The sequence below is a fragment of the Scyliorhinus canicula genome, chromosome 8, assembly GCF_902713615.1.
Source record: "Scyliorhinus canicula chromosome 8, sScyCan1.1, whole genome shotgun sequence".
Classification (NCBI taxonomy): Eukaryota; Metazoa; Chordata; class Chondrichthyes; order Carcharhiniformes; family Scyliorhinidae; genus Scyliorhinus; species Scyliorhinus canicula.
The window spans coordinates 3,298,594-3,318,345 of NC_052153.1; the positions used below are offsets into that span (position 1 = coordinate 3,298,594).

Below are 19,752 nucleotides of genomic sequence, written 5' to 3' on the forward strand. Positions count from 1 at the left end.
GCATTTTGTTCACAATGTGAAATTTGAAACAGGGGAAAAGAAGTTTGAATCACTGTTCAAGAATATTACTGAAATCAGATACTGAACCATATAAACTCAGATCTGAAAGCCTCTTCCAGCACTTTGTAGCTTTCCTAATAAGAACTGACTGAAAATACTAACTAGCTCACACTCTTTTACATTACTCTGTAAAATTATTAACCGCGCAATGGACTGTTAATTTTTTTAATATGCATCAGAATATTTTACAAGTTTAAGTCTGGCTATATTAATGTTAACAGATTATTAAGGCCGGGCTCAAGAAGGAAATCCTGAACAACAATACAAGTGTCAGTAGAGTCACTAAATGCTTACAAGAAACTACACCCATCGAGAAAAAGCAGCTCAATGCAGGCACTGGAATTTTCTGCACCATTTGTTCAGCTGACAGTTTTATCAGTATTCAGATCTTATCATATTTTGCAACAAGAAAACAATTTATTTCTGAGTTGCTGAATGTAAGCTATTTTGACGGCAATAACTTGCATTTATACAGCATCCGGAATGTAGAAATCAGTCCCAGAGTGCTTCATAGAGAGCAGGGGCAAAAACAATGAATGCCAGGCCAGAGGAAGAAATACTTGGAGCAGTTGCAATTTGGTCAACAAAGTGGATTTTAATGAAAGTCTAAGTGAGCAGAGGGAAGCAATTGAGGGAAAGAATCCCAGAGTGTGGAAAGTAGGTTGGAAGGTTGGATAAACAAAAGGTGAATGTTTGGGGAACGGGGTGTCTGGGGGAGACAGCAGATTACAGAGATAGAAAGGGTCAAGATAATGCAGAAATTCAAATACTAGGATTTTAAAAGCACCCATTCTCAGGATTTTAGCGTTGCTGGCAAGGTCAGCATTTACTGGACAATATTAGTTTCCCCAGGTGTGATACAACTGAGTGGCTTACTGGGTCACATCAGGTGGCGGATAGAGAGTCAACCATGTTGGTTTGGGACTGAAGCCAACCATGTTGGTTTGCGACTGAAGCCACTTACAGGATAGCATGGTTTCTTTCCCAAGGACATAGAGAACCAGTTGAATTTTTACCATAATTCACCAACTCCATGGCAACCATTAATGACACCAGTTTCATTTGCAAAAAAACTTAATTTAGACATTGCCGTGATGGGCTTCGAATCCAGGTTCTCTAACTGTGTAGGACAGGAGGAAAGTCATCGGTAAAGATGCTTTGCGCTCTTGGAGAGAATGGAACCAAGTGAGGGAAGTCACCAAGATTGGAGAATGGAGGGAGCAATGCATTGTCGGGACATTGAGCGCTTAGCCATGTCAAAAGGTGGCAGAGAGGACAAGAAAGATTTGGGGAATAGATCAAGGTCAGTCACAGAGCATATTTTTTATCTGAGTTGTTTTGATGCTATGGACAATAACCCGACTGAAATATTTTGAATCTTATTTGAAATGGACAAATCATGGATAAGGGGAAAAACAGTTTAAAATTTCTTACCATCAGTCAAACCCTTGGCAGTCGTCTGGGATTTTTGCATTTCAGTTTCCTTGAAATTCAGGTCCTCCTGCATGGACTTGAGTTCATTTGCGGTTATTGAGGAGATCTGTTTCATTCGGTTCATATTCTGCATTGCAACATGGAGATGCATTAAACATTGCACAAATACATTGACCCTTTGGCCACACAATCCCTATAAACTATTGTAAAGAACAATGGGATTTTTGATGCAAAAAACAAAATTGGCCTCAGTTACAGCGAGAGGTTAGAGAAAAATAACAAAAAAAACAATATTTGTACAGATAAAGACGCATGATACTCAGGAGGGAATTTTGAAACCAAATTGTTCTACTGACCTACTTTGTTCTTTTTACAATTTTATGGCTGCACTGGAAATCACAGATGCTGCAAAATTATTTCAATTTTATTGTTTCAGCAGGTGTTCGAAATAATTATGCTTCATGATTAAGCAGCACTGATTTTATAATTTCCCCTCTTCTTACAAAAAATGTGCCCTGGTCAATGCGTTAATCAGTGGAATGCTCAACTCCCTAAAATTGCTATCTCACCCAACAAAATCTGGCATTTTTCAACTGTAGTACTCTCAAACGTTTCATTCATATGCTGTACAGAAAGCTATCAATAGAGAGGCTGAAGTAGGATCATCTCATTTAATGTTGCAAAAATGCTGGTTAATGTTTTTGCAAATTTAAACTCTGAAGACACTTAATACAGCATAACTTACCACTTACTGTTCTATATAATGTATAATGTTCTATTATAGTATATTATTGTAGATGTGTACTGGTGAGAGCATTAAAGTCCACTTTTATAATCCATGGTTCAGGCTTTCTGCACCCCTCCTTCACCAGTATGTGTTTCCACCAGAGAAGGACTTTGATTTAAGAAAATAAAAGCAAAACTCTGCAGACCCTGGGATCTGAAATAAAAACAAGGGGCGCGATTCTCCCAGACAGGGAGAAATCGTAAGGCTGGCGTCAAATCCGGGCGGGTTTGACGCCAGCCTCCCCCTCCCCGACCGGGAACCGATTCTGGTCCCCGGTCAGGGCTAGTATGCCGCGGCCGTGAACTCCGGCATTGCGGGCTTAACGAATTTCGTTAAGCCCGCTTGCCAGAGTTTGCGCCGGCTGACGCGTCACATGACGTCAGCCGCGTATGCGCAGATTGGAAGACTCCAACCCGCGCATGCGCGGATGACGTCACCGCGCATTTGCGCGAAACCCGCGCATGCGCGGGCCGGGATGCCCCTCAGCCGCCCCGCGAAGTGATACAGCGGGGCGGCGGAAGGACAAAGAGTTCGCGGGAATCGGACCCGCTGGCACGGCCGTGGTACTGCCGTGCCAATCGGTGCCATGGTTTTCAAAAGCGGGACTTTACGGCGTTTTTACGAACGGCCAGACCAGGTGTGTTTGCCGTTCGTAAAAACAGCCGTAAAGGGCTTGGACTTCGGCCCATCGGCCAGCTGAGAATCGCTGCTGGCCGTAAAAAAACGGCGGCAGCGATTCGTGTCGGGAGTCGGGCGTGGGGGGGGGGGGAGAATAGCGGGAGGGCGTCAGACTAGCGTGGCCGTAGAAATTTACGAACCCCGCTATTCTCCGCACCGTCGTGAGTGCGGAGAATTGCGCCCATGGTGCTGGAAAATCTCAGGAGACCTGGCAGCTTCTCTGGAGAGCGAAATAGAGTTAACATTCCAATATGACTCTTATGGAACTCTGAACAAGGACTTTGATTTTCCTGCTTGAGACATTGCAGTTGATTTTGACCATATTTCTGACTCAAAGGTCATTTATAAACAGCAAGCAGGCTCTCCGATCTCTACCACTGAGTCACGGCAGTGTAGGGGCAGAGACTTACTGCAGCAGGAGACACAAACAGGCGTCCAGGAACTGTTTGGCTGAAAATTTCTAATCTCATGAACAGGCGTATACACAACTTGATTATCACATCACTCTATACAGCAATTATTGGAGTGACGTGAGAATGGGAGCCCTCTCTGCAGATCTGAGTAGAGATCTAGGATGCGACGTTACCGCCAGTCCCACCAATGGCGACCACCTCTTAACGGGTTTCCCCATTGAAAGGGCGAGACAAGCAAAACATACTGCGGGAGAGGGGTGTAATTCCCACCCCTAGTCTTCTAAGAATGCGAATTGTGAGAATCGCAGTGGAGAAAGTGTACTCTAATATGTCTGCTGCATGTTTCTGGTTGGATGCAGTTTGTCTTAGGATCAGCTCCTGGAAACCAGTACGGATACAGTAGACCACATTTCCAGGCTCTGACTCCTGGTTTTAACTAAAGATTGCGTGGGAGGTGAAAGAGATAAGCCCATTTTTCCTGTATGAACCTACCCTGCTTGTGTGTTCCAGGAGGGCAACAATACTAGCCTCAAGCTGTGCCTTCCGTTCCATCTCTTGGTCTTTGATTTCTTCATAAGTATCCAGGAATGCTTGAAAGACAAATAACGCCAAAATATGGGTCTTTTTATATATTTAATTTATCGTACTCTGACTGCATTCTAAAGGAGATCATTGCTCTAAATTCTCTGGTGTTCTGCCAATAGTCTAAGGTTACACTAACATGGGAAAATCTGACTTTGGGCACTCCATTCTATCTTGCTTGATTTTCTGAAGATGCTTCACAGCAGGAAAGGTATGATTTGTTACAGAATGTAAAGCCCAATGAAAAGGCAAAGAAACCTCAGAATGTCCCAAAGTGCTACACAGCAAATAAAATACTTCCCTGAAACATTGCTATGGAGAGGAAAATCCTAGCCAATTTACACACAGCAAAGTTCCCCAAACAGCAACGAGGTTAATATAGTTTATTGATGTTGGTTGAGCGATAAATATTGGCCAGGAAATATTTTCTTTATGTTCTTCAAAATAAATGCTACAAAATCATTTACATCCACGTTAAAGGTCACCTTTAAGATGGCAGATAGGGTGGAGCTTCTTGAAGACTCTTGGAGTTGCACTCAACCAGGCAAGTGGAGAGTATTCCATCACACCCCTAACTGTAGATGGTGGACATGCTTTGGGGAGTCAGGAGATGAGTTACTCGCTGCAGTATTCCCAGCCTCTGACCTGCTCTTGTAGCCACAGTATTTATATGGCTGCTCAGTAGATTTTCTGGCTAATGCAAACCCACGGGATGTCGATATTGGGGTATTCAGAGATGGTAATGTAATTGAACGTCAAAGGGAGATGGCTAGATCCTCCCTTGCTGCCTGCCACTTGTGTGGCAGGAATGTGACTCATTAGTATCAGCCCAAATCTGAATATTGTCCAGGTCTTGCTGCATATGGATACGGGCTGCTTCAGTATCTGAGGAGTCATGAATGGTGTTGGACATTGTGCAAGCATGTGCAAGCATCAGCAAACATGCCCACTTCTGACCTTATGATGGAGGGGAAGGTCATTGGTGAAGCAGCTGAAGATGGTTGGGCAGAGAATGAACTCCCGTACTGATGTGCTGGAAGTTTACTTCCCTCTCTTTTGCTCAAAAGCTTGGAGCTATCAAGTCTATTTGTCTTTTGTCCCCAGGTGTGAGAACTTCACACCTTGCTGAGCAGGTACCTTGATTTAACCAGGCTTATTGTCAGGTAGGATTTGGAATAGTTATATGAAATGAAAAATGAAATGAAATGAAAATCGCTTATTGTCACGAGTAGGCTTCAAATGAAGTTACTGTGAAAAGCCCCTAGTCGCCACATTCCGGCGCCTGTTCGGGAAGGCTGTTATGGGAATCGAACCATGCTGCTGGTCTGCTTTCAAAGCCAGCGATAACCTTTCCATGATTCCATAGGAGCAATGACTCCACAATGGAACGATTAGGCATATTTTCTGTTATCACCACAAATTTTTCTTTTAAAAAAAGCTGCAGCTCGTCGGCGGCAGGGTGGTGCAGTGGTTAGCACAGCTTCCTCACGGCGCCGAGGTCCCAGGTTCGATCTCAGCTCTGGGTCACTGCCCGTGTGGAGTTTACACATTCTCCCCGTGTCTGCGTGGGTTTCGCTCCCACAACCCAAAAGATGTGCAGGGTAGGAGGATTGGCCAGGCTAAATTGCCCCTTAATTGGAAAAAAAAAATTGGATACTCTAAATTTATTAGAGAAAAAAAGCTGCTTCAGGGCTGTTCCTTCATTGGATTTTGTGCTTCCTGGAAAATGTGCTAAGTCAATTAGGTAATTTTTTTTGTGCGTGTCGACTATTCAAAATTGACAGCTGGGCTTATGTCACACACTTTGCAATGTCCAGCCCCTTGGGCTGTGTCTGCACCTTCCTCTCAATTTTTAATCATGCAAAATCTGTACCAAGGCCAGATACAGTGAACACCAAGTACAAAAAGATCCTCGCTGGATACAAAATCAACAGAAATGGACAATAAAGGGAATTCAAAATTAATAAAACTCCTTCTGTGGTCACTCAACATTTCTTACAGATGCATACATGAGACACGTTAATAATTCACAGCATGAGCTTTTTCAAAAGGAACCTATTGTCTGACAACATTGCAACATAAATCCTACTCCCCTGGTTTCTAGCACAGCTTGGGGAATAAAATCAAAACAAAACTGACTGCTGCAGTAACTTTCTAATCTTTTGTGAGTTCATTTACTTAAAATATCTTGTAGTTTAAGAGTAGGGTGCGGTCTGTGAAAGGAAATGTTAGGCCAGTTTGGTTTTTACTACTGACATTACATTTCTGCACAGAGATCAAAGATGACAGTTTTCCCAAACGCAAGAGCCAAGAATTGTGTTAATTGTTTAAATTGTATGTACTATTGAAATTTTTTGAAAAGTAAATTCCTGGGTTTTATTACATAAGGTGTGTCCGCTATGGTTCAGAGGATAGCACTCTTGCCCAGAGTCAGAAGGTTAAGGGTTCAAGACTCACTCCAGACTTTCAGCACGACAATCTAGGCTGTCACTACAGCCCAGTACTGAGGGAGTGCTGCATTGTCATGGATGTCTTTCTGACGACACGTTAAACCAAGGGTCTGCCTGCCCTCTCAGGTGGTTATAAAAAATCCCACGGCACTAGAGCATGGAAAAAATCCCCAGCGTCCTCATCAATATTATTTATTCTTCAATCAACATCGGCAGAACAGATTACCTGGTGATTACCACACTGCTGCTTGTGAGAGTTTTCTGTATGCAAATTGGCCGTCACATTTCCGATATTACACCAGTGACTACACCTCAGAAATACTGGCTGTAAAGCGCTTTGAGGCATCTGATGGTCATGAAAACCTCTTTATAAATACAAGGCTTTATTTTAAACTAAATGCAGTATGACCTGTACTTAGAGCACCTCCCTGCCTGACATCTGAGGTTCAAAGAGAAGGTTCTCCACCACTCTCCCAGGGTAACCTGGGATGGGCAACAAATGGGGACTGGTTCACATCACTCCTGTTCTAAGAACAAATGGTCACCGCATGAGGGACCTCCAGCAAATATTGATACACCTCCATTGAAGACCTGTTCTGATTTCTGAAAGGTAATAAGCATCCAGCTACCCAATGCTATCACTGTCGAAAATATTTTATTTTTAATAATATACATTAACAGAAATGTTATACTGGTAAGTCAAGCACAGAGAATTACAGGCATCTGATGTCAAGAAAATAAACCTAATGGGCTTACTGATGCCTGAGAGGGTTTGATGACTCCCACAAGGGGCGGCAGGATGGCGCAATGGTTAGCACTACTGCCTCACAGCTCCAGGGTCCTGGGTTCAATAGGATTCAGCCTTGGGTGACTGTCTGTGTGGAGTTTGCACATTCTCCCCATGTCTGTACGAGCTCCCTCCGGGTGCTCTGGTTTTCTCCGAGTCCAAAGATTTGCAGCTTAGGTGGATTGGCCATGCTAAATTGCCCCTAAGTGTCCAGGGATGCGCAGGTTAGGTTATGGGGTTACGGGGATAGGGAGGAGTGGGCATGGATAGAATGCTCATTCAAAGGGTCAGTGCAGTCTCGATGGGCCGAATGGCCTCCTTCTGTACTGCAGGGACTCTATTTTATTCACTTTGGAAACTTATGCTCTGGAAAAGGTACAGTATTGTTTCATTGCTATCATGGCTTTAGCTGGAGGGTGGAAAAAAGTTCAACAGCAAAAGGAAGCTCATTAAAGTTGGCGATTAAGTTACTCATTCCATCATCTGCCCATTCAAAATCTCTCAGTGCTGGAAACAGTGACCATAAAAGTAGAATGGCTGCAATGCAGCTAGTTAGAAATTAAGATAATTATAAACAGAGATAGAATTTGTTCAATAGTAAAGGAAACATTAACAATCACAATAGTGACTTCAATATATAGAGAAAAATGATAAAGAATTAATTGCATAAAATACAGATTTCAGATAGTCCTTTTGTCCTTGTTCATGTACAACGCTGCTGTAAAATCCATTTACCACTTTTACTTTCATAGAATTTACAGTGCAGGAGGCCGCCATTCGGCCCATCGAGTCTGCGCCGGCTCCTGGAAAGAGCACCCTACCCAAGGTTAACACCTCCACCCTATCCACATAACCCAGTAACCCCACCCAACACTTAGGGCAATTTTCATAGTGGTTTGATATAACAACACCTGATCTGAACTTTACTGTAACTATTTGATGCGGATATAATGATGCTTGGCTAAGAAACTCAGCCAGTTTAGCATAAACTCACCATCCATTGTTTCTTCCCTTTTCTTTAACTCTTTGTACTTCTGATTCCGTTCACCTTAAACAAGAACAACAAATTGACATAACTCATTAAGTGATACAAATCTGAATCTTTGCAGTGTGGTTCTTCCCTTTGTTATTTTGACCTTTAATAAACAATTGTAATTTCAGTCCAACATACACTGTTGAGGTTGTTGGCACAACATCCTGGAACTCCCTACTTTATAGCATTGTGGGAGTAGTTTCCCGTATGGCTGCCTTGGTTCAAGAAGGTTCACCCTCAAAGGTTACTAAGGGTGGACAATAAATGCTGACTTTGTAGTCTGGGTTGTGTAAGCTTACAGAGAGAACTCAAAATCTGTGAACAACTGGAGAGGTCAGGTGGCAGGAAACCAATTGACAGTGGCCATGTTCGGAGGATATAAAGGCATCTGAGTGAAACTTCAACATGTGCAATTTCCAGAGCAAATTTTAATCCATAAACAACTTTAGGCTAAGCATTTTCTTAAAAAGCTCCACTAATGTTACATGTTACATCCCAAAATTATGAAGGGGTCGTTGGAACCTTGGTTTCTTAGTGGCGTATATTTGCAATTTGGTATACTGTGAGAAAAAGTAGGCGAAACAGGGAGGAATAGACCAATAATTGTCTGATCAATTAATAAAGAATATATATTAGCTTAAAAGAAAAAAAAACACATAAGTAGGGATATAATACACTACACCACCGAATTACACTAATGGTTATATACTCAGTATTACATGAAGTTACTCTTGGTTTCTAAGCTCCGAGACGCCCCTTTGTTTCCAGACAACATCCAACATGATATACCTCTTTGAGCTAAATGCAGCAGATAATTACCACGCACAGGTTATTTCGCCATGCTTGGGAAAACTGTCTTCAGTTTCAGCAAAGGCAAAATCTTCTCGGTTAGAAAAACTAGAAACAACTGTAATTTTCTCATCTCTTCCTGCACCAAGGTCAATTACATCAGCATATATTTGAAAGAAATGTGGGACCTTCCTCTGCTTTTCAGATCTAAAGCACAACAGGTGCTGCATTTTTCAAAACCGAGTTAGGGTGACAATGGTTTGCATCTTTACTCATGTGCACAGGATGAGTAAACGGGGAAGAATGTTATCTTACTAAATTGTGATTATGCGCACACAACAAAACTCTGAACAGGGTCAACCCACAACAGAACTTGTGGAAAACAAACACATTCAGTCAGTGTTCACTTTGGTTACCAAGTTAAAACTTTTCTAAAGTCCAGGGTTCAATCAGTTCAGTGATTTGTTACTACACTTGCAATTTTAAGAAGCCATCTCGGTAGCCCGCTTATTTGTAAAGTGTGGCTTGCAAACAGAGAGGAAGATTAAGCTGGAGGAGAAAGTCATCCTTACCTTCTGAGATTTTATCCAGTGAAATAAGCCAGTGGACAAATAGGCAAGAGAGAAATGTAAAACAGTGAAAAGAGACAAAGCTGAGAATTGGAAAGCTGAAGCATTTATATGGCTACATTATAATTACTTATTTTCTAAAGTGAAGGGAAAGAGTTCTACCTAAAACGGAATGATTTGTAATTTATAATGCTCTGCAACTAGAAGAAAAATGAACAATTAATAAGGGCAATAATGTTCTTCAACACAAGATAGCATTCATTCAGGCAAGTGGAGCATATTCCGTCACACTGGAGGAAAGGCTTTGGGAAGATGGGCGATATTTTGCAACCCCGAGCTGGCAGATGAGATCACAGTTTTCTGTCTCATCCAAAGGTCAGTGCCTCCAACAGTGCCAAACTCCCCAGAACTGCACTAGAGTGTCAGCCAAGATCGTGTTCATGTTTTGGATTGGAACCTGATCCCAAGACATGACCTGAAGGAACGCTCAACAAAGCTCAATGCCATCCAGGACAAAGCAGCCCACTTGTTTCACACTCATCCACCACCTTAAACATTCACTCCCTCCACCACCGTTGCACAGTAGCATATCTCTGAATACTAATACCTAACAAAATACTAATACCTCCCTCATGGGAGGCTGGTGAAGAAGGTAAGAGCCCTTGGGATCCAGGGTAATTTGGCAAAGCGGATCCATAAATGGCTTAGTGGTAGGAGGCAGAGGGTGATGATTGAAGGTTGTTTTTGTGACTGGAAGCTGTGTCCAGTGGTGTTCCACAGGGATCGGTGCTGGGTCCCTTGTTGTTTGTAGTATATATTAATGATCACAATGATAAGTAAGTTCTCAGATGACCCAAAAATTGGCGTTCTGGTAAAGAGTGAGAAGATTATACGATAACATAAATGGGCTGGTTAGATGGGCAGAAGAGTGGCAGATAGAATATATCTATGAAAGGTGTGTGGTAATGCATTTTGGGAGGACCAACAAGGCAAAAGAATATACAATTAATGGTCGGACCCTAGGAAGTAGAGGATCAAAGGGACCTTGGTGTGCAGGTTCACAGATCTCTGAGGACAACAGAACAGGTAGATAAGGTGGTTCAGAAGGCCTATGGGATTCTTTATTAACAGATGCATTGATTGTGAGAACAGGGAGGTTATTCTGGAGCTGTATAAAACGCTGGTTAGCCCCCACCTGGAGTACTGTGTGCAGTTCTAGACACCACACTACAGAAGGGATGTGATTGCCCTGGAGAGGGTGCAGAGGAAATTCACCAGGATGGTGCCTGGGCTGGAGCGTTTCAGCTGTCAAGAGAGACTGGATAGGCTGGGGTTGTTTTCCCTGGAGCAGAGAAGGCGGAGGGGGGATCTGATTGAGGTGTATAAAATTATGAGGGACATAATCAGGATAGATAGGAAGGTACTTTTCCCCTTAGTGGAGGGGTCAATAACCAGGGGGCATAGAATTAAGATAATGGGCAAGGGTTTAGAGGAGATGTGAGGAAATAGATTTTCACCCAGAGGGTGGTGGGAATCTGGAATTTGCTGCCTGAAAGGGTGGTGAAGGTGGGACCCTCAACTTTTAAGAAGTATTTAGATGAGCCCTTGAAATGCCATTGCATTCAAGGCTATGGAGGTAAATTAGATTAGATTAGTTAGGTGCTTGATGGTTGGTGCAGACATGATGGGCCGAAGGGTCTCTTTCTGTGCTGTAAAACTACAAGACTCTACAAAAAACTTACACTAAATAATGACCAGGAAAATGAAAAAATGAACACTTCAAATCTGCAAAAGGCCAGGAATATTGCTTCTCTGGTGGTGTAAATAAAATGCAAAAAATGTAAATAAATTACAAAGATTGGCAAGTTATTGATCGAACACTTGGAAATCAACCGTTGGCAACTCTCTCATATAATTCCGCAGTGGTTGTTTGGAATAATTAATAGCAACCACATATTTCAAACACATTTTGTTCATTTAGGACTGTGAGCCACATTTCATCTCCAAGGATTTAGAAACATGCATTTATTAAGATTATTTCTACCCCTCGACAGGATTTTAAAATTGTAGTGAAACATAGTTCTACTGCGATAATGGCTACTTTCTTCAGCCAGTCATACAAAGGCTGGAGAAGGGTAAATGGAACCCACATGAATCAAATAGTCTATTCCTATACTGTAAACAGTGCAAGACTCTTTTAGACTATGAAGTCTGGTATTTCATCCAGGGCTTGGGTTGGACTTCTGCCTGCCAGACTGTGGTGTTACGGTACCCTGGGCTAGTGCACAGTTGATTCCAGCCCCACAGACCCCAGTTCCAACATCAGTGAATTAACCAATAATGTGCGTAAAATCTGCGGTCCCTTGATTGCTCAATAAGTTATAGCCACCAGCTTTCAAAGTTGAACACAATAACTATTTATAGCAGGAACAAAGTTGAAATATGCAATAATTGACGAAATAGCGGCCAGCTAATCTACTGATTCCCCCCCCGCCCTGCTTTTACCATCCCACCCTCTACCCAACACACACAAGACAGACACACAAAGCAGGGGAGGGGTAAAATTAAAGGGATTCAAATGGAAAAAGAGACATGAATGTCCTTCTTGCTGATATTGAAGTTGTTGTAACCGGCTATTCTCCCCGAACAAGGAATGTTTGAAATTACCAGCTGAATTGCGAATGAGGATCTTATGACAGTTGCATTCAGTCAGAACTCCCAAGCTGTAGGTTTTCATCTGGGCAGTCACTTTCACTTTTATTAACTTGGACCTTCAAGAAAAGAACAGCCTCAGGCCTATGTAATTCTTTCGAACTCCACCAGAATAACCAACAGCTTGTCTCAGATAGGAGCTGAGTTTCACACAGGAGCGTTTCAAAGGGGTTTGTAAACAACTGACCCGGCCTGTAGCGGTCCTGGACTGGATATCCCTGCAGTTTAATCTAGCTGTGCAGAGAGAAAGGTCTTTACTTTGAACCTTCAGACAGAGTCCATCAGGTCAGAGGGATCAGGACTGTGGCCCTCCAGCTTCTTGATCACACCAAAACTGAAAACCAGATGAAGCCTTCCTGCCTTTGGCAGAACATTCCAGAACGGTCAGCACCAACCAACATACTTATTAGCTAAGAAGCCTGCAATGTAAACAGCTCATTTTCCATCAGCCAAGTCCATCATGATGTATCATCACTGTTGTCAGACCAAACAGCACATCCTGTATGGAGATTCCTGTTTTAAAATTAAAGGTGAAGTCCATCTTAAAGGAATAGGTCCCATTAATTGTCAAAGATAGAAAATGAAATAGCAGAATAACGGAAATTAAAAGGAAAAACAAGGGATGGGGATTAACAGTAGGGTCCTTACAGTGACCCAGGCTCCATGGTCCCTGGGTGTTGATCAACAAAATAAGCTGCACAAGCTTTCAATGGAATTGTGGCTTTGCATAAAGAAACTGCAACCACAAAGGTGAAAAATTTTGTGATGCAAAAACAAAAAGGGATGAAGGTTAAAGCAACATAGGTCACTAAGTGAAATGCAGCATAATTTGGCAATAGCCTTTATAAAGCTCCTAACCTGGTAACTTTGTTAGTATATAAAATGCCTAGAAGTGACAATTTCTTCACTATTAGCTGTAGTATAATGGGATGTGTTCAATTAAATTCCATAAACGGTCAAGTGTAATGGTCTGAAATATCATAGAAGGAGGTGACATATACTCATGTGATCTGAGAATCTAGGAGAAAGAAGCATTGAATGAAGCTAGTGTAATAGAACACAGAACAGTACAGCACAGAACAGGCCCTTCGGCCCACGATGTTGTGCCGACTACTTATCCTAATCTAAGATCAACCTAACCTACACCCCTTCAATTTACTGCTGTCCATGTGCCTGTCCAAGAGTCGCTTAAATGTCCCTAATGACTCTGACTCCACCACCTCTGCTGGCAGTGCATTCCACACACCCACCACTCTCTGAGTAAAGAACAGACTCTGACATCTCCCCGATACCTTCCTCCAATCACCTTAAAATTATGTCCCCTCGTGGCCGCCATTTCCGCCCTGGGGAAAATTCTCTGGCTATCCACTCTATCCATGCCTCTCATCACCCTGTACACCTCTATCAAGTCACCCCTCTTCCTTCTTCTCTCCAGTGTGAAAACTAAAGCAATGCGATAAGACAAAAATATTTCTCAAAAGGGAGTGTCCCAGCAGTAAATACGTTACAATAAAGTCAGAGTTTACAGCTGGTAGTCTTTGGGAGGTGCTGAAACTACTCCAGCCCAACAACACAATAATAGATCAGCAAGTCCTCCTGCATCCCATTGCCACATTTCCTGACTCGCTTTCTTCAATTCATATGTGACATTAGGGGAGCAGTAGGAACTGGAATTCCAAGATTACACCCCATGATAGTTAAAATATGACAATACAATCAAAGGACATCCCTGCTTTAAATGCCCAGTTTCCGGAGTAAGAAATCCTGACCTAAATGTGTGCTTTGATTTAGATCACGTGTTCTAGCATTCTCTATGATAAAATAACCTGCTCGCAGGTCTTGATCAAACACACTAACATTTAGATGCCAAGAGAGGAACAAAAGAGATGAACTAGAGGTTAATCCCTAGGAATGTGTTGTTGCTTCCTTTGGGGGAAACACCTGGTCTTTGTTCCTTCCGAGATGGTCTACCTGCCTCAGAGGTCATCATTTAAGGAACTGCAATGGAAAAACCACATCCAACCATGCAATTTCAGTGCTGAACTGGAGAAAGGTTTGTACCAGTAGCGCTCAAACAGGGCATGCAAAATAATGTATACTGGGCAGGGCTGGCGGTGCAAGCTGGGAATGCAGTACAGCTTCCACATGGGCAATGCAGACTGCCTGTGAAGGAAGCACATGCTGAGGAATAGAGAGCAGCATGAAGATTGCTATATCTTCAAGTAATGAGTAAACATAAGTAAGTTTAAAATACCTGCTTCCTAAAACACTTCACAGGCTACACTTTCATTGAATGAGTATGATCATTTAGACCAGACTGGGGTCGATGATTATTAATCCACTAGTCTAGAGTACTTATTGTCATACAGTAAAATACACACTTTGAAAAGCTATGATCAAGTAGTGTGTCGTCGATTATCTATTCTGGATCTAGTTTTAACTTGTTCTTTGACTTGAGTTCAAGCTCCATTTACAGGAGGGATATTATCTGGTTATGGCCTCCTTCTGCGTTGTAGGGATTTTATCGAATCGCGTGATAGCTGTTAAGCTAAAAAGTGCTCACCCCCAAAAGAATACAGAGCCACAAATTGTTCTGAAAAAACTTGCTACGGGCAAAACCAATTTAAGTGGGCAGCACGGTAGCATTGTGGATAGCACAATCGCTTCACAGCTCCAGGGTCCCAGGTTCAATTCCGGCTTGGGTCACTGTCTGTACGGAGTCTGCACATCCTCCCCGTGTGTGCGTGGGTTTCCTCCGGGTACTCCGGTTTCCTCCCACAGTCCAAAGATGTGCAGGTTAGGTGGATTGGCCATGATAAATTACCCTTAGTGTCCAAAATTGCCCTTAGTGTTGGGTGGGGTTGCTGGGTTATGGGGATAGGGAGAAGGTGTTAACCTTGGGTAGGGTGCTCTTTCCAGGAGCCGGTGCAGACTCGATGGGCCGAATGGCCTCCTTCTGCACTGTAAATTCTATGAAACTTCTATGAAACAGCGAAGAACAACTGTAGAAATAGTGGGGACAACTTTTCAAGTCCTCGCATCATTACCTTACCCTGCCATCAGACAAATGGGTTTGAGCACATTTTGGGAAGATCACATATCCTAGCCGTCATCTAAGAAATGTTTTCATTTAGCACCATAAGCTGTCTACGCAGGGGTTTTCTATATAGCAACAATGTCACGATAGCTAATGGAAGCCAAAATTCCCTAAAGTGGACTGAAGGTCACGTTATCAGTTGTAGGTTCTGGGAGTTACTGTGCCTGGTCCGACAAACACTGGATCCGCAAATTCTCTAGCGAGGATCGCAATGAATCAGACTGCACTGCAATGCCCGGGTATGCGGTCATGAGGATGATTATTTTATTTCCTTCCAAATAATACGAAGCATTTGTGGCAATAGAAGGAAGAGGGGGAACTGCATACAGGAAATCTCTTTCTTCAAAGAAAACAACTCATTCAGAATGAATGCTGTCTCATCTGAAATCGTAGGACAAAACTGACACTCTGCTTTTGAAAAGTGGCCATGAAGTCTGTTTTTTTATTATTATAAAGGAAGAACCGTACTCAAGTAGAGTAAGATTTGATATCAATGATACTGACAAACAGCAAAGTTTGTATGCAAACAGCAACAGGAAACAAAAGATATACCAGCAAGGAAAAAAGGTTCACCAACTTGAACCATGGCAAATAATATTAAGAAACCCAATTAGAAACACGGATGAAATTTTAAAAGCATTCGAATGCAAAAGGAAAGTTACAAAACAGTGAACAGTTTAAGAACAAGTAAAGTGTGTGTGTGTTTGTGTGGGGGGGGGGGGGGGGGGGGGGGGGGGAGGGGGAGGTGGGAGCGGAGAGACAGTAGATACAACTGGCAGTGCAGGAAAAATTGCTGCTTTTACATTTCAAGAGGAGAAACAATAACTGATCTCCAATGGCAGGAAATTAAGGATGAGCATCATAAAGAGAATTATCCCAAGGTGATTTTATCCAAATACCTTTCAAGCAACATCCTCATTTACGCTGAGGGCAAACAATACAATTTATATATTTAATGGTAGCTGAATTCATAGAAATTAACGAGAGCGGCCGTAGACGTGACTCCAGGACATTAGACCATAAGACACAGGAGCAGAATTAGGCCATTCAGCCCATCGGGTCTGCTCCGCCATTCAATCATGGCTGATATTTTTCTCATCTCCATTCTCCTGCCTTCTCCCCTTAACCCCTGATCCCCTTATTAATTAAGAACCTATCTATCTCTGTCTTAAAGACACTCAGTGATTTGGCCCCCACAGCCTTCTGCGGCAAATAGTTCCACAGAAATTCCTCATCTCAGTTTTAAAGGACAGTCCCTTTAGTCTGAGATTGTGTCCTTAGCTTCTTGTTTCCTACTATTGGAAACATCCGCTCCACGTCCACTCTATCTAGGGCTCACAGTATCCTGCAAATATCAATAAGATCCCCCCATATCCTTCTAAGCTCCAAGCTCCAGATCCAACCACTCCTCATATGTTATGTTCCTTCCCTGGTTCCAGGGTCAGGGATTCACATTACTGGCTGCAGGGCATTCTTCAATGGGACAGTGAACAGCAGAGGTTGTGGTTTACATCGGAACCAACGACATAGGTAGACAGAAGGATGAGGAGCTGAAAGCAGATTTTAGTGAGCTAGGCAAGATATTGAAAAACAAGACCTCAAAGTGCCATTTGCTAGTGAACATAAGAAGAGCAAATTGTGGAGGTTGGAGCTGATGAATGTCTGCCTGGAGAGATGTTGTAGGAAGAAGTGAATCAGATTCCTGGGTCATTAGGCTATATATTGAGTATTGTAAGCAGTTACATGCAAACAAACATAGAAAATAGAAGCAGGAGGAGGCCAGTCGGCCCTTTGAGCCTGCTCTGCCATTCATTATGATCATGGCTGACCATCAAGTTCAATACCCTGATCCTGCCTTCCCCCATATCCCTTGATCCCTTTACCCATAAGAGCTATAATACAAACAGTTCTGGTCATCTCATTACAAAAAGGATGAAATTGCATGAGAGGGGGTACAGGGGTACACATGAGATTTACGAGGATTTTGCCAGGACTGAAAATTTGCAGCCAATGAGAAAGCTTGCACAGGCTGGGGGTTGTTCTCCTTGGAACAAAGGAGGCAGAGGGGAATTTTCTTGTGATGTACAAAATTGTGAATGGCTGGGCTAGAATAGGAAGGGTCTATTTTCTTCAGCAGACAGGTCAGTGACAAGGGGGTATAGATTTATAACAATTGGTAAAAGCATTAGGGGGGAGATGAGAAGAACCCAGAGGGCTTTGGAGTCTGATTTTCACTGCCTGAAAGGATAGTAGTGGCAGAAACCCTCAACTCAAGGTGTCTGGACGTGCACCTGCAGGGCCTCGCACCAAATTCTGGAAAGGGGGTTAGACTGGATAGCTTGTTTTTCAGTCTGTGCAGTCACGATGGGCCATGTGGCTTCTTTCTATGCTCTAAACCTTCTATGATCTGAACATAATGATTCTTACATTATGTATTACATATTTCATAATGTACTGCATCTCCCAACTGATGTCACTTCAATTTGAAATTGCATCTTTACCAGTGCACGCTAGAAATAGAGTATTGAAATGATGTCTAATTTACAATGGTGAAAGCTCCAAATGACAAACATCCTTCAATTTTTGTAACAATTTGCTGCTACAGATAGCTGAAAGATTGTTTTTTTTTTTAAAAGCCAAGGAAGAAACACATGCAATTCTTTATTAAAGCACATTATGTGAATATAGGCTAAGAGAGGAGTGAGAGAAGAAACAATAGAAGCTCTCTGTTATGATCCAATCGTAGTGTCACCATGTAACATAGTTTACCATGACTAGGCATTCCAAACATTCTTTTGCAAATAAATGCATTGCTATAATGCTTGCTGAATGACTCTCTCTAAAAGGGGCAATCAAAAGTCAACAAAATGCAGAGTTGTCTATGAACCTCTTAATATAACAGTATACTTTCATTCTTGGGCAAGACAGCATACCTTGGTGCTCTTCCAGATCCATGTCAAGATGCCGAATTTCCTCAGTTACCTGGTTAATTTTCTCCCTCATCTCAGTAAGTCTATAATTAAATATTCAGTCATCATTTGTATTTTAGACCAAAGATTCCCATACACAACAATGACAACATGTTACTCGACTGAAGCTGAAATGGTAAGTCTGCCTGGAAACTACATGAAATGAAGTGCTAACGTAAAACATGACACTAGATCCACCAAAACCAATTTAGCTTACACTTTTAATTTCCCGCAATACAATTTATTCATGTTTTGAGAAACAGAACACTTCAAGCAAACAGTCAAGAATATATTATCTCAATGGAATAAATGAACACAAATTAACTATCACTAAATTATTTGAAATAATTTTAATGTCAAGGTAATTTCTTACTGTCTTTCCATGCTTGCTATTTCTTGATTGTCTTCTTTAACCTGTTCAAATGAAAATGCAGTTTAATGAACAGTGGAGCCTCCTAATAGAAATAGTTTCAAAGCAAGAAATTTTAATTTGATTGTCCTCGAGACACATCCTTAAAAACTTTAAAAATGTAATGAATGACATGAAAACATAAATGTCAGATATCCCATGGAAAATAACTGAAATGAGCACATTAGGTGTTGAGACCAAAATACTGCTGAAAAACATTTTGTTGAAGTTTTTTGTCTTGCACTGATCAGGAAAATTTGCAAGAATACCAATGTAAGGGAGGACAACAAATGTATACAATATGCAAAGAGAGTGATGAATGGTTGGCAAGTGGACTCTGATTAGTAGAGGCATTGCCATGGAATTGATGGTTAACTACCAAGTATTGTTTGAAATGTAAAGCAGGAAGCTTGACTCTGATGGGTCAAGTCTTTGCCCTGGGCAACGAACCAGCGAATGGCTGTTGCTTATTAGCTGAAACAGGTGCAACGTGTGCACATGTTCTGTCTGCAAAGAACACGGCCCTGTGTATTAATATATGTAGCTTCCAGTACAGCATACTAGTGTTCCAACACCCTGGGCTAGGGTCCGTCAATTCCAGCCTGCGTTGACCTGGGGTTGCAACACAATTGAATTAACAAATAATTCGCTGCCGTCGTGAAACGGGAGTGAGAAGCCCCTTTGGGGATTGTAGGTGGCCAAATCGGACGCACTATTTCCCCTCCGCCGCCCCGCAAGACCAAGCCGCCCCGCAGGGAAAGACGGCCACCGCGCACGCACGGGTTTGTGCCGTCAGCGTCATGACGTCAGCCGCGCATGCACGGGTTGGAGCCGACCAACCTGCGCATGCGAGGCTGACGTTATTAGGCGCGCCGGCAGCGTCATTCTTGGCGCGACGCCCCCGCGGCCGAGATTTACGGAGCGCCGCTCCTAGCCCCACCGGGAGGGGAGAATAGGGGGCGAGGAGCGGCCTCCGAGGCCGT

The 19,752-nt window shown here is 42.6% G+C and overlaps 1 protein-coding gene across 3 annotated transcripts in view; it reads right to left on the reverse strand.

Annotated features, from left to right (window-relative positions):
- Positions 1–19,752, reverse strand: part of ift74 (intraflagellar transport 74) — an 89,928-nt gene that overhangs the window by 21,564 nt on the left and 48,612 nt on the right. For 2 of the 3 annotated variants that reach the window (XM_038804025.1, XM_038804027.1), the window contains exons 11-15: positions 18,734–18,774; positions 18,325–18,404; positions 8,186–8,242; positions 3,865–3,962; positions 1,495–1,621 (exon numbers count right to left, since the gene is read on the reverse strand). In XM_038804025.1, the coding sequence (XP_038659953.1) occupies positions 1,495–1,621; positions 3,865–3,962; positions 8,186–8,242; positions 18,325–18,404; positions 18,734–18,774 (403 nt within the window). The remainder of the gene's footprint in view (positions 1–1,494; positions 1,622–3,864; positions 3,963–8,185; positions 8,243–18,324; positions 18,405–18,733; positions 18,775–19,752) is intronic. The other variant, XM_038804026.1, reaches the window with a different exon arrangement.